At 35.9% G+C, this 16,135-nt stretch overlaps 1 protein-coding gene across 2 annotated transcripts; it reads left to right on the forward strand.

Annotated features, from left to right (window-relative positions):
* The first annotated feature begins 246 nt into the window (after nucleotides 1–246).
* On the forward strand, nucleotides 247–15,817 carry LOC101746555 (trypsin-4). Of its 2 annotated transcripts, none has more exons than XM_004923529.5 (6): nucleotides 247–586; nucleotides 3,791–3,950; nucleotides 12,221–12,411; nucleotides 13,493–13,590; nucleotides 14,103–14,265; nucleotides 14,609–15,817. In XM_004923529.5, exons 1-6 carry the CDS (start codon nucleotides 526–528, stop codon nucleotides 14,734–14,736), a joined length of 801 nt encoding a protein of 266 aa, XP_004923586.2. In that variant the 5' UTR covers nucleotides 247–525; the 3' UTR covers nucleotides 14,737–15,817. The 2 variants fall into 2 exon arrangements, with proteins under 2 accessions (XP_004923586.2, XP_021201872.2); XM_021346197.3 differs by lacking the exon at nucleotides 247–586 and adding an exon at nucleotides 1,695–2,496.
* Nucleotides 15,818–16,135: the final 318 nt, after the last annotated feature.

Genomic DNA, 16,135 nt, shown 5'->3' on the forward strand with positions numbered 1-16,135 from the left:
GGTACTTAGCAGGAATTTAATTTAATGTGACCCGCTCCATACAAAAAAATCACAAAATACATTTTTCTGACCAAACTATAAAGTTTTTGTAATTTTTGCCCAAAACAATTATTATTGAGATTAACGAGCTCTATCTATCTACGTAAAAAAATTTGTTAAAAAACAAAGTTGGTCCCTAAGTCACTCAAATCATAATATCGACCCACTGTGCGCCGATATAATAATATAACATAAAAATTTCCATATTTAATAATAAGCTAGTTGTGAAACAGCGAAAACGCAATCTGTTCAAGGTCATTATCTAATCCACCTCGGGTCCTACCACGATCCCCCGATGCTGGCGAGTGGGGTGCGCCGGCGAGCTTCGCCACCATTCGCTCAGTCGCCGCGTTGCCGTGAACTTGGCCTGGTCTGGCGTCACCCTGGCCTTATCGGAGAGGCCTTATCGGAGACGCCGCCCGCGGCCTATAATAGCGGGGCCGGCGTCTTCCCCTGACTCCAGAGTTGGCTGTGACTCCGCCAGACATGTTTCGCGTCTTCTGCCTCCTCGTCATCATCGCTGCAGCACGCGGCTGCAAGCCCTGCAGTGAGTGTACCTGTGATGTTCTTTAGTGCTCTGTGATCGTGTACATTCGAATCATATTAACGAATTTATATATTATCTCATGTCCCTAAAACAGATAAGTGAAAAATACATTTTTAATTGTTTTTTTTATTCACGTAGGTAAGTGCATTAGTTACAAATTTAAAAAAAAACGTACTGCCTCTAATTGAGAGAAATTACTCCTTAAATTTAATTTGTAGTAAATTAATTATGAAAATTTACATCTCGCGATACAAAAGTGAAATTGAACAATTCTTCCAAATATTATTGACTAGCGGGCCGCTCCAGCTTCGCTCGGGTCTTTAATAAAAAATTCCAAATTAACAATCATAATACACACACATCAACCCTTCTATTTGCGTCAGCTTACTAAAAAATGAAAATTATAAAGATAGTTTTGAATAATCTTGGGTGTACATTATTGGAGTTTTAGCAAGGATCCCTATTTAAAAAAAAAAAGAATATAGCCTATGTCAATCGGGGATAGTGTAGCTTCCAAACAGTGATAGAATTTTTAAAATCGGTTCAGCAGTTTCGGAGCCTATTCAATACAAACAAACAAACAAATCTTTCCTCTTTATAATATTAGTATAGATTCACCAATATAAACCATAGATATTTAAACTAAAATGTGTGCATACAGAAGCGCTCGATAGAATTTTCCGAGTAGCGTTTTCAAGTGCTAATTTCTACTGCTTATTCAATAGTTCACAAATCTCGGTTATGTCACTTGAGAGGTTATAACAGCCGGAGTGCTTTTAGAGAGCGATTCGGATGCTTGAGATAAAACGGTTGAAATACATATCTCGTATTTCCACGAGTATGTGTGTTAAGTGGGTCTAGAATGATGTTCACGTCACGTATTCGTATTGAACTTATCGCACTTTATCGATACTAGATGATGACCGAGCGTCGCTCGGTTTTTTTTTATAACGCCATCTTGTTGTGTCTTTAAAGCGGTTAGTTACCCTCAATTAAGAAAAATAGTATTATTATTCGCCAATAGATGTCGGGAAGAGTTGATTATTGAAAACACGAAAAAAACAACATTTTCTGAAAATAAATCGTAGCTAGATCGATTTATCGCCCCCGATATCCTCTGTATACTAAAGTTTATGGAAATCGTTGGAGCCGTTTCCGAGATTCAGATTATATACAAGAATTGCTCGTTTAAAGGTATAAGATGCAGTATCGTCCGAATGTTTTTAATAACTGGTAACTTTGTTGTGATCGTTACGAAAGAAATCGCTGAAGTGCTGCTAATACTCGCTGTGTTATCAGTTCATAATCTTCGCTTAACCTAGTTTTAAAGTAACAAACAATATTGTAGTACAAATACTGTGATTTTTTTCAAATTTATGTTCTCTAGTGTCAAAGGCATGGGAAAATAATGTTAAGAAAATCGAACAATTGAAAACAGCGCGCTGAACAGCTTTTTAAATTTGATAGGCTTTACTGTATCCTTGGTCATGTCTTTGACCGACGGTAACCATTTTCCAATAGGTGGTCAGAAACTCGCTCATCATCGTAAAAAAAACAGTTTAATAATAATAAAAATAATAGCAAGCCCATTTTATTTCCAAAAAAAGAAATCACTTTTGAAATAAATAATTACAAATATAAAACTTATGTTATTGGAACTCTACTTCGGGTATAGGCCTCTACTCCACTCTTCTCTATTCTTGGCTTTGTTTCTCCATCCTTCTCCTGTTGTTGCTATTATTTCGTCGATCCATCTTCTCCTTGGTCAACCTCTTCTTATTTTGCCCATTGGTCCTTCCCTTCCTTAAAAACATTTTAGGTTTAGTTAAATCGATAGGCGTAACATCGAGGGCCTGCTAATTAATAGCTTTTGCAGCAGGCACTTGGAAAAGACTCAATGATGTTTTTAAGTAAGTATAATACTTACTAACAAAATGTATGGTTTCTTTGCTGAAATAAAGATTTAATTTAATTTTAATTGATATATTATAATATATGTATTTATATATTAATAATTTCATTTAATTTTTTCAAAATTAAGATTTATCAAAACATTTATTGTAATAAAATAATAATCCCGTGAGAAAAACTTTCTGGTTAACTGACTGATTTATGAACAAGCTCTACGCTCTAAGCCGCTGGGGCTTTATAATTTTGAAACTTTGTGTCTATTGTTTTGTAAGCATCTAGTAAGTATTGGTTTTTGTAAAATTCACCTCCAAAAGTAGAAAATAAGGTGTGAACGACTGACTGTATAGAAGTCCGTCATTTTCAAAATAAGAAGTACGAAATTTCAAACGCCTGCTTCTTACAAATAAATAATATAAGCTCCTAAAAGGATGAATAAGTAGAAAGCTTAAATGCGAAACTCGTGACACTCGATACTTCCAAAGTTCTTCTTACTAGAAGCTTAAAATTCAGTATTCATAACTTCCTAAATAAAGCTTATGAAAGCGTAACTTAAAATCTTACAATTTCTTAAACAATGCCTCAAATCGACGAGAATTCTAAACCTACGCGACAGCTTACACGCTTTTTAGCCAGGTCATATGAATTCATAGCTCCGGATTATTGGAGACAATAAAAACAAAATTAAGCCGGAAGTAAAACGTTTTCATTTCGCAGCATTTATGTAAAAACAAGTTTTAGCTGTCTGTTTTGTTCTTTTGAGCTCATTATTCGGAATTTTTGTCTCGCCGTAAATGGCCAAAGGGCTGTTCGCTCACAGCTAATTACTGTGTGGTCAACATCACTGTAGTTATTGGGATCTATAGACAGTGCGTCGCGAATATCGTCGTTTACGGATAAGTACAAATTTCCAGTCTCTTCTTTTTTCTTCTTTCTTCTTTCTTCTTCTTCTTATCTTCTTTTTTTTCCTACCTATTCTAGTAACCTCTGTTTATTCTAGATTCACCGAACTAGTAGGTGAGGTCGCGAGGCCCAAACCTGACGTAAAAATTATGATATATTTTTTTCTTACCTAAGCTGATAGCCTTGAGTTGAGAGGCTATTTCAGCGTAACTTTAACTAGTAGGTGGGCTCAAACCGGAGTGATGCTAACACTGACCCTAACAAGAGCAGTGCTTCGCAGAATCTACCACCGCATCGGAAACGCGACCCACTGAGAAGATCCGGCGTATAACTCAGTGGGCTGTGTCTATGGGTTAAAATTATGATTTCAGTTGTGTTACTTAAATGTTACAGCTTGCGGGGTGGCGCGCGGCGGCAGGGTAGTTGGCGGGGCGGCAATGACGCCTGGCGAGTTCCCGTGGCTCGCTGCCCTCAAGAGAGACGGCAAAGTGATCTGCGGAGCCACAGTCGTAGCTCGGGACCATCTCATCACGGCCACTCACTGTGTACACGGGTATGTACGACTGCTCAGAATCACTTATTTTAAATAATTAAAAAAGGTTCTATCATATACTTTGAGGAAGGAAATGCTCGCTATGCTCTGTTTTTAAGATCGTTCATTGATAGATTCTAAGCTCTATGGTGTACTATTAATAATGCCGAATGCATCAAACATAATCAACTGATTTTTTAATCGCCTGCCAACAGAACGACTCAAAAGACCTATATCTTAAAAAATGGAAGAAATAAAAAAACCTAAAAATAAATGTAGGAAATTAGAAACGTAATCATGAAATCGTTTCCAAAATCCCAAGTAACACAAAGATAGCAGCATAAATTATGGTTATTTTTATTGCGTATTGGTTTTAGAAAACTGCGCATCGGATTTTAACTGCCGAAGTGAGCTCAATGTATATATAAAATGACTGCCCCGACTGATTGCTCCGTGGAAAAATAAGCGGGATGGTTGTAACTACAGCTGCGGACTCACAATACGCTCCATCACCAATAAAGCCCTCTTTTATTATTCCCTAATTCATGTAATCAGAAACCAACAATTTGACAATTTTCTGTGTGCTTACTCCGAGTATTTTAACGTTCTCGATAGCGTAAAAGTTAACTCAAATTTGTATGACAAATATAGGTAAACGTTCCAACTGAACGCATACAAATTTGAGTTAACTTTTACGCTATCGAGGACGTTAAAAAACTCGCACTAAGCACACTGGTCCGTATTAAATGTCGTATTTTCATTTATTTAGCGTCAGTGGCAACGAAATAAGCCAACACATCGGTAGTTTTTGTAAAAAAAAAACGAAGTTCCTGTCTGTAACAAAGCAAACCGAATGTGATCTAGAAACTTTCTCGTTCATAGTTTTTTCATCACAATGCCCTTGATCAATAATGCCATGTGGCATTGACCTTCCGCGCTAACTATGTCAAACGCGAAATGTGTGACTTATCTATGTTCTACAATTCTACACACCGACCCTGTGTGGAAACAAAATAAAACTCATTAAGTATTTGTTTTGAAGAATATAATATTCTTTGTAGTGTTAGCAACAAATCAAGATTCATTTTCCACAACATTTCCAACAACTCATTAATCAGTATTGCGTTGACAGTCTGATGTTTATCTTGTCAAGTTTCGCGCGCTTATGGCACGAATCTTTTAATGTCGCCCGCATTGACATATTGGTGAACACGACAAAGTTCCTGTCCAATTTCAACCAATTTTGTTTTTTTATTTATTTATTTTCATTTTCCATAAATTTTGATTGTAATTCGTAAAAAGAAACAAAATGCAAAATCGATCCAGCGGCTCTCAAATGGTGCGATTAACTATTGTACCGAATTTAATTTTTATTTTATAACAGTCAACCACAGCCACGTTTCGATGCAATTTTTTTTTTGCTTAGATGGGTTTACGATTTCACAGTCCACCTGGTGTTACGTGGTTACTGGAGCCCATAGATATCTACAACGTAAATGCGCCACCCATCTTGAGATATAAGTTCTAAGGTCTTAGTATAGTTACATATCAGTATAGTATCAGTTACTATACTTAGTACCATGCTAACTGTTTGGAAAACATCAAACTCTTCAAATTACTCGCAAGCCACCGATCTTACGTAGGTGGTAGTAACAAAGAAACCCTCCCTGGAGCGCCAACAACTGTTTTACCAAGTTTCTTCACAACCAGGTTAGAGGTTACAAACAAACAAAACATCATTCGAATTTAAAATTCCACACATTCTTTAAGCGAATCGTGAATTACCGGTATCTGTGCAATAAAAAGGGCCTGAACTCAATTCTGAACTTTACATTGTCGATAACTTTCATTGTCACGTTTGGCGAGAGCTCGTGGCTATGATTCACAACACGCAAAGGGATAAAATAAAAAATCCTTCTTTTCTTCCTACTTATTCGCCGGTAGCCTAAGGGGGGCTATTCCAGTTACGAGTAAGTTAGCTCACGGGCTCAATCTGAGAGAATTTGCTAACACTACCCCTAGCGACAGTAGTACTTCGCTGAATCCACCACCGGATCGGAATCGCGACCCACTGAGAAGATCCGGCTAGAAACTCAGTGGGTATATTCCGTTAATATTTTACAAGAATACTGAGATTGACATCCGGCATTAACTAGTGATATGGCGTAAGGCCCGCTTAGGTCTTAGGGGCCCGCAATTACCACCGCCTTGCATGATTCTGCTGCAAAACAGTCGAACACAATTGACACTTGGACTGTAGGTCTCAAGGTCTAGTGCCGTAAAGACGTTAAGCTGTGTATACAAAAAAACGAATCAGCGACGGTTTTTTTTTGCTTTTTCTTTACGCCTGCCATATTATTTTGACTAACGAATCTATATAGCTCAAATTACATATGGTAGCATCATAGACGCATATTCACAACGCAATGATGTTAACCGGCAGTTTCTAAAAAATCGAAAAATAGCTAATGTTTATTCAGGCAAAAATTTGTAATACAAACCACAGAATATTTATCTTAGTAAAATAATTAACATCTGTAATGCACCGTTGGTTTATGAAACAGCAAACAATAGAATTAGTAGGTGTGCTGTTTGGAGAAAGCTGTAGTCTCTCATTACCATAGATAATACACTTAATATTTAGGACTCATTACACTTGACTATGACAGCAACGCTAGAGCCTAGATTTATTCATGAAGGTTCCATTATTCTATTTAATTGGCACACGGGTCAGAGTCTTGACCTCCTAGACTTAATGTCATCATCCGTATGCTCAAGTGTCTGCATCAGTTTTTTTTTTTAATGATTATCAATATACAGTTAGACGCTATGGTTTGATAAATTGAACTTTAAGAATAAAGTGGTAATTGCATGTTCTCTCGTAATTGGATTGGAATTAGGACGCAAAGTTTTTAAATATTTTTTTGTTGAATCGTAAAAATACTTTCTATACGCGTATGCCGCGACATCAAAAAGAAAGTTTTTATTTATCGTACACGTCACGTGCAAAGGGCGCAAAATATTAACATAAAAATGCATTGAGTTTGAAATTCGAAATCATTTACGGCCGCGGATTGTAAAAAAAGTTAACTGAATCATAGATAAGTATTGAAAGACCTAATTTAAACTTAAATACTATTCGAATTAGATAAGGCGTTTCAAGTAAATCCGTTGGCACCCCGATTCCTTTATTCTAACCAACACATTGGGTAAATTATCACAAATTCAAGAACAAGGTTTCAAGGAAGCAATACTTAGTTCTATTTGTACGATGAATTGCTATTACGAACTTCGCTGGACAATAAAAAACATATTTAGTCGTCAAATTCTTCGTTTTACTTTTTAATATCAATAAAACAGTTACTACAAAAATCCAAAACGAAGTACTCTGACTTTACAGAACATTATAGGTACTGTAACGAACCATAAAGCTCATTAGATATATTGTTCTTCTTTGACTCGCGGTCGCTGTTCACTTTGTGTTAAAATATGGTCGGATCATTTCAAGTTACTGTGCAACTTCCCGTTCCCGTTCTTGGCTGTCGTTTTCGGCAATTGTAAATATTCATACGTATTGATTTAATTGATGCGAAATAATTCGATTAACTTGATATGAGATAAGATTATTAAGATTGTTATCGAGGACAAGACGATGCAACGACATGCCGCCCGGTAGAATTTGAATGCGATACACTTAATTGTGTACTTCGTGCGAGTTTTTTAACGTTCTCGATAGCGTAAAAGTTAACTCAAATTTGTACGCAGTTGGAACAACGCCCCTAGCGGCAAACGTAGGGAAACGTTAAAAAACTCGCACTAAGAGCACACCGTCCGTATTAAATGTCGTATTTTCATTTATTTAGCGTGCTTAGACACTGTCGGTACAATGATTTTGCTACCGATCGAAACTAATAGTAGCCTACAGAAAGATTATTTCCAGACCTCCCATAAAGAAGGACATGTCATGGACTGCTGTCAAGTTTTGAATGAACTACAAAAAGCTAAGCTCTAAGTTCACAGCAATTGTCTATAGACGCTATAACGAATAGTGTTGTAATGTAGGTAGCAGGCACATTTTAATCACGGTACCAAACAAAATTAATTTTATCCTTTCAAAAAATTATAAAGGACTCGAATAACCCACTTTTATGCGTTGACCTCCAAAGGGCTCGCTTTCTACATGCTCACGTAAGTAATGTAAATTTACGAGATATCCGCAAATGCATTGTTTAATGTGAAAAGCAAACATTGTAGCTGCAAGGAGCAAGACGTTCGAAATGATTGCACCACCACCCAGTTGTTACGAATCGAAAAGATTCCGTTAACTTCACATTGTATGTAACAAACGTGAAAGTCAACGATCGGGGTGCACTAAATATTTTACTTAGCCTTTAATTCGAACCATAAAACAATTATTCGCGTCTGGAAAACTTTCTATCATAAGTTTGAGGCAAATTTTCATTGTTTATTCTAATAGGGACAATGAAGTTTATGTGCTTGCAACACAATTATAGTTATCGATTTGATTAAATTAATCGATTTTTATTTGTAAATTGATTTTTCATAAACAATAATTTACAGTACCGGTATGTAAATTCCTGTCGTATTTTTTTTATTTTTTATTGTTTAGATGGGTGGACGAGCTCACAGCCCACCTGGTGTTAAGTGGTTACTGGGGCCCAGAGACATCTACAACGTAAATGCGCCACCCACCTTGAGATATAAGTTCTAAGGTCTCAGTATAGTTACAACGGCTGCCCCGCCCTCCAAACCGAAACGCATTACTGCTTCACGGCAGAATTAAGCAGGGTAGTGGTACCTGTGCGGACTCACCAGTAAAACTGGTGGTAGGACAAGAAAAGCGTCTGGAAAACGTTCTATCATAAGTTTGATGGAAATTTTCATTGTTTATTCTAATACGGCTAATAAAATCTTATATGCTTGTAACACAATTGTAGTTATCGATTTGATTAAATTAATCGATTTTATTTATTTATTATAATTGTATTTTCTTAAACAATAATTTACAGTTCCGGTATGTACATTTCTGTTGTCTTGTTTAAATATAACGCAATTCGTTACTCATTACCTAAGTAGTGAATCATATCACTTCGAAGGAATCAATCGCGATGGAATGTTTGAAGATACCTAATGCAATAAATTAGTTTTATGGACATTTCAAAATAATCGTCCGTTTTACCGTTGCGATATTGGTTAGTTTATCTTGGGATTTCTTTGGGAATTTGTCAATCTCTTTTACAGTTGTAGGTTTATATGTTACCGCATGTTACGATGCAGCATGCTTTTTTTGTTAGGTTTTTTTGGCAAGCAAAGCAAGTGGCTTGTTGCGACAAATACAATCTCAGTCACGTCAGCATTTTGTAAATGGTTAAATAAACTATACACGTGTGGAAATTAAAGTCTTAAAAATACTGGTATAAAAACCATTTTAAAGTGCAATAACGCTGATACTATTAACCTACACATATAAATGTATGAAGATTGGAGAAGGGTGTGTGAATTTTTGTTCGAGATTCCATATGTACTCTATACGGGTGTATTTAAAAATTAAAACTCAAAAATTAAAACAGCTGATAGTGCTTGTGCTTCATAGAACTTTAACACTATGATTTAGGTTTAAAAATTTTACATTACACATAAAATCCAAACTGAAAATATTCGTTTGAAGTCAGTTTAAAAAAAAAATAGCTAACTCGTGAAATGTTCTGAATATTATTTTCTACATATGCTTCTTTATTCCTTACTCCTCTCCAACTTTTTTTTTAAACGCTACGACTATTTTTCTCAGCCTTTGCGTTTCATTGCGTAATTTATTGACTAGCTTGAGTAATTTAAATTGGGCGTGTTCACGTGTCAATCGTCAGATTGTCACCCCGGCGGTTGTCAATCTTTCATGTTATGGTAATATTCCTGGCTCGGTGATGCTATACTTAGCGTCCCTGACTGGTGTGCTGAGGGTCTGGGGTTCAATTCCCGTATTGATTCCCGCGTCGACTCATCTTGTCCAACTGCTGGTTATTTCAAAGAGAACGCTATTATACTCTATTCCAATTACGAAGTCCCTTTTGACACTCCTTAGAACGTAACTCTTCACGTTTCGCATAATTTGGAATAATAATCATTTTTTGTTCATGGTCATAAACATCATTTAAAAAATACACAATCAATCTAAATCATTAAACAATTAATTCACACACACAATAACATAATATGTCTCATGGGAATTCGTAATTGGAATAGAGTATAGCAATAAAGCGGCAAATTACACTTTTGTAATTTTTTTTATCGCTTAGATGGGTGGACGAGCTCACAGCCTACCTGGTGTTAAGTGGTTACTGGAGCCTATAGACATCTACAACGTAAATACGCCACCCACCTTGATAAGTTCTCAGGTCCCAAGTATAGTTACAACGGTTGCCTCACCCTTCAAACCGAAACGCATTACTGACTCACGGCAAAAATAGGTGGTGGTATCTACCAGCGCGGACTCACTAGAGTTCCTACCACCAGTAATTACGCAAATTATAATTACGCTTAAGTTCATTTTAAATTCGTGCAAAATAAAGCGTAGTCTACTCTACTCTTAAGCTAACTCTATTGCATTTGTGAGTGACATAAAAATGTCATATCTAGTTAATCAATGACAATAAAATATCACGTATTAACATAAGTCTTGCATAAGCGCGGTATATAATAATTTATTCAGAGCATAACATGCGGGCAGCAGTTTCACAGTACGGATCCAAGGTCGCATCATAGCAATCAGGTCAAGAGCGTTTCGGATGCATTCAAAACATCTTTGTGTTCTAATAGACTGAGGCGAATGAATTTGTTACACGCGCGACAACTGGTCTTGCATTTTAATGGGGGTTACAATGTTTTGAGACGGTCTTGTTAGCATAAGAAAAAAAATGGGTAGACCGCAGAGAGCTCATTGGCCTTGAACAAGTATAATCAATAGGCTTTTTTTATGTATTTATTAAGCGACTTCAAAAAGGGAGGATGTACTCAATTTGACTTTTTTTATTATATCTATTACGTCAGAACTCTTTTCTAGGTGTATCGATATTGATGATTTATTTATTTATTGGAAAGCTGGCGTTTCTCATGTGGTTCCATTCTACATCTGGCTAGTATAGTTTTGAGATTTAGCCTTAATAATACACTTTAATTTGGTTACATTGACGATATAATTATTAGCGGGTAGAGGTAAGGGAAGGAAGGAAGAAAGATCCTTGATTGGAGACCACGTGGCAAGCGCAGTGTGAGACGGACAACTTAGTGAGAATCGTTGAGTCACGTTGGATGCAGGTGACATTGGACCGTCCGCACTGGAGATCAGTTGGAGAGGCCTATGTCCAGCAGACAGTAGACAGGCTAAGGCTATGCGTCATGATAATCGCCTTATCGTTGCCGCCGCTGACTACTCCCCGAATCCTGATCACGCAGGAGCCAGTCACCGTCGACGCCCTAAATACGTCCTTACGGATCCATTAGATCCAATAACCTTTGTATTAGACGCCTTCACCTCTAACACTAGCAGCAGGCTTAGGGACCCCGGCAACCGTACTCGTCGAACTCGACAAAGAGTTCGCCGTGCAACCTAACCCATGAATCAGCTCGCTGACCTTCTCGCCGGATCTTCTCAGCGGGTCGCGATTCCGATTCGGTAGTAGATTCATTCGCGAAGCAGCTACTCTTGAGCTGTTAGGTCTCCTTCGGAGGCGCTCGGGTAGCTGTTAGCAAATCCCACCCCTCCTGGCTGAGCCTTTGCTCGCCCACCTGTCCTGGTGAAACTGGAAAGGCCTACGGGCCACGAGTAATCATTCAATCATAAAAAAAAAAGTAGACAGGCTGAGATGATTATGTATGCTTGTAACGGAATCTTCAAACATGATTTTGACGACCTTCAAAACGTCGGATTAACTCGAAATTTGGTTTACTTATTAAGAACCGATCGAAGAGAGAGAGAGAGAGAGAGAGATTAAGAACCGATGACAATTCGATATTTAAAAAAATATTATATAAATATATAATATATAAAATACGCAATAAGACGCTTTTTTACAATAAAATCTGTTTTTCTTACACTTTTTTTTAATGCAAATATATTAAAATTTATTTCCTTATTTTTAGTTGGATTTTCTATAAAAGCGTATTTAGTTAGTTTTTTTTAAACTATTATTTATTTTTAATTTATGTTATTATTGGAATATGATCTACTGATCTCCAGGACTACAAGTTGTTCAAAGAGCGTTTTGTCTTTACAGAATCGAAGCATCCAGAATATCGGTACTAATCGGTGAATACGATGTGAACGCCTCTAATTCTGGAGGTTTTGAAGTCTCCCACGTGGTGCAACACCCGGACTTCAACCGATATTCGTATGATTATGATATCGCTGTACTGAGACTCGCCGAACCTATACCGGATCATTTATACCGACCCGCCTGCTTACCGGGTAAGTTATTGTTACGAATGACCTACCCATATAAATAATTCTTCACCGTATTTCTAATTATAACTCCATTGAATTACAACAAAATCTTCTTATTCGCGCTTCGCGCTTTCACTATTCGCGGATTTTAAAAAATGCGACCCAATTACTTTAATCGCGGATCTAATCGGTACATCGGTACATACACTACGATAAAGAGAATTCCAATATATAGATATCCAATCGAATATTCTTTGTAAGCGTGATTCTATATTCACGTTATTCGTATTCGCGACCTATTTTTGTAACTTAAACCTAGCGAATAAAGAGCTTTTACTGTATTGCGACATTTAAGTGTAGACTTTTCGATCATAATTATCTTCTTCGGTTCCTTGGAGTGATTCAATCGAGTAAAACTTTCCTTGTGTCGTCTATGCCTAACGTGACCATACGTCCCGCTTTCAGACTGTCCGTCCCGCTGTCCCCAACGGGAACAAAAATGTCCCGCTTTCATTTATCTGTTGTGCATGTGCTTATTAGAAACTTACCGAATACTTACTTATCCCAAATCCTTATAGTATTACAAAATACATACTAAAGTAGCTCTAATTTTCCTGTAGAAAAATAGTTTTCGTCGCGAAAATTATTTATAAATTTTATTTTAAGGGCAAGTTGGTGTAAGAATTAAGATGTCAGTGAGGGTATAATTCCATAATAAATTATTTCAAGTAATTTTTTAAATCATTTTTTTTTATTTTGCACTTAAATATTACATCTTACCCTGACGTACCCTATATACGTATTTATTTATATTACGAAATTCCGAAGGTGTCTCGCTTTGACACGAAAAATGTCACGTTATCTATGCCACGCTTTTAAAATCGTTTCGACTATGTCTACAATGCTTCAGGAACTGCTTCTAAACCCCTAAATCCGGCAGCATCTATAAATTTGAATTATCATTCAATTGGAATCAATTTCACATCGAAATACTGATTATCGCTTATTCGTAGAAGTATTTTTTTATTATTATTAAATACAAGTCATTCATATTAAAAACATTCCTAAAAACACTACTAAAATTATGTTGTGTTTTTTTTTTCAGAATCACAAAACGATTTTTTGCTGGAAGGCGTTAACGCAATAGTTTCTGGATGGGGCAGTACTATTGAAAAAGGATCTACGTCTAATATTCCCATGAAGGTAGATTTAATCATTTACAGACCATAAATAACCTTAATTGAAATACGAGACTTTTTGGCGCGAACGGGAGGAGCGAAGTTGGGTGAATTGTTTTATTTTGTTTATTTAGTGTTTCTTCAGGTTTAAAAGTGTAATAATGGTGGTTTATTAACTATTATCTGTAAAAGTGCACCAATAAAGGAAAATGAAACAAAGCCGCTGAACTTAGCTTCTCGGGATCCTCCAAAAAGACTGCTGAAAAAGTCTCAATAAATAACCACCATTTTACTGAGAATATATTTCATGACATATCATCTCATCTCATCTCATTTCATCGCAGTTGATTAATGTCTCAAATTAATCATCTTCATTTCATTTCACTTCATATTATCATTTGTCATGTCAAAAAGAATATAAATGATTAGGCTGTGATACCTTTGCCTTTCCAGTTAGAAAAACAGAACTATGAATACTACTTAATTGGAATACAGGGTGTTGTTTTAAGTGTTTTTATTAGGTATTGTTTTCGACAGGCTCAAGTACAAATTTGGGCTCAAGAAGAGTGCTCGGCGGCGGGCTACGGGCGGAAGAAGGTAACGCCGCGGATGCTCTGCGCCTACGCTCCCGACAAAGACGCTTGCACTGGCGACTCCGGAGGTCCTTTACTTGTAGCGCAACCACATTACACTCTCGTCGGTAAGTTTTTCATTCGATACAATAGGGCTTAAGTGAAATACAGAATTTGATAAACTAAAAACATCGTTCTTCTTCAAATTTAAATTGATAGTTTAGGCAATTTAGGCTTTAAAAATTATGAACCGCAGAAGCAAATTTTAATATTATAAATACGACAGTGATTACCTACCTAAAATTATCTCCATTCTATAACAAATTGGGACATTTCTATAATCCTGATGGCGTTGACAGAGATATGTTTTGAAATTAATTTAATCCTTGATTGCTTCCCGCGGTTCCTTGCGCGATGTTCAGAGACCCATTTAAGTTTGAAACTTATTTGCAATATCATTTGTTGTTTCAGGTATCGTGTCCTGGGGCCGAGGCTGCGCCAGACCGGGCTACCCTGGAGTATACGCACGAGTAGATACATTGATGCCATGGCTTAAAGCAGCACTGCGTCATGCTTGCACATGCCAACCACCATCATAAGGATAAAAGATTTCTAATACTTTAAAGTTTTTTAGCTTTTTAATGTGTTGAAGTTCAAACCTAACCGATTATACATTTGCCCGACTATAATAAAAAAAACTGTAGACAATGTAAAGTTGCCATACTAGAAAAAAGTTTTTAGGCAAAACATAAATTGAATAAAAAAAAATACTTGTCTACCAAATCCTTTTAAAGTTTGTGCTGTAAGACTTGTTATATGCTAAATATCATGAGACTATGTCAACAGGTTGAATCGTATCACGTGATATATATTTTAATGGTGTGTACTATATTTTATACAATGAATAAATTAATTAAGAAATTAATTTCTAATTGTTGGACAAATAAGTAGATAAACATGACGGAATGACGGCTTGACGAATGACTTCTACATACTATTGTTTTGAGTATGTAAGAATGCATCGAAAATATATTACCTAAATATATATACTAAATTAGAATTGAAAAAAATATAAATTAGTGCTGTTCCGCAAAAAGGACACCTTTTTTGAGCGTATTTGAGCCGACAACTTTTTTGTACAACTTTTTTTTTTCGAACTACCTTCATCGGCCGCGATTACATTCTTAAGGATTAAGTATCACCATTGAAATATATCATCTAAATCATTAAATCCATTGAATCAAGAGAATCGGTAAAAACATATTTAGGCAAAGTAATTAATCAGTATTAGTGATAGCGTAGTGCCTTTGTTTGTTGTAATACTTGTAATTGCTAGATTCCTTTTAATGTTTTAATGTTAAAAATACTAAGGATAGATATAACAAAATGGCTGTGATTAAAATATCATTATTTTAAGGATTTTATTGTTTTGACGTTTTTCTACGTTTGTTGATCATTTGTTTACATAATATGTAATATAATTTTAAGCTCCTCGGCAATTAAATAAATATTTTAGTAACAATATTGAATTAAGTTTTTCGTCTATTAATTGAGTAAAAACTTTGGATCAACATCACAAAGCCGGAACATTATATACTGACTATTTATTGTATGTAATTTGCCGGTACAACTCAATCTCCTAATACTGAAATTCTATGATTGAATAAATTTTTGAATTTCTTCGAGTTTTTTTTTATTACTTCGCGACAAGAATAGGCAGTAAGTATAATAGCTACCTCATGACCTTACAATAATGGTATTCCAAAATGACCCACCACCAGTAAAAGGTTTTCATGACTAACAGGAATTTCAGACCTACTCGTTTTTTTTTTCATCAGTTTTGTTTTTTAATTTGCCAAATGTCAAACTAAAACAGACGGTTTATGACTAGAATTTTCACAAAGTATCATTTGAAGTTTTTGAAGATGGTTTTGAAGAAAATAGTTGATATTTTACTATCCGAGACTTTATACATTAATACATAAAAAATAACTTTGT

This window comes from Bombyx mori, chromosome 6, assembly GCF_030269925.1.
Source record: "Bombyx mori chromosome 6, ASM3026992v2".
Taxonomy (NCBI): domain Eukaryota; kingdom Metazoa; phylum Arthropoda; class Insecta; order Lepidoptera; family Bombycidae; genus Bombyx; species Bombyx mori.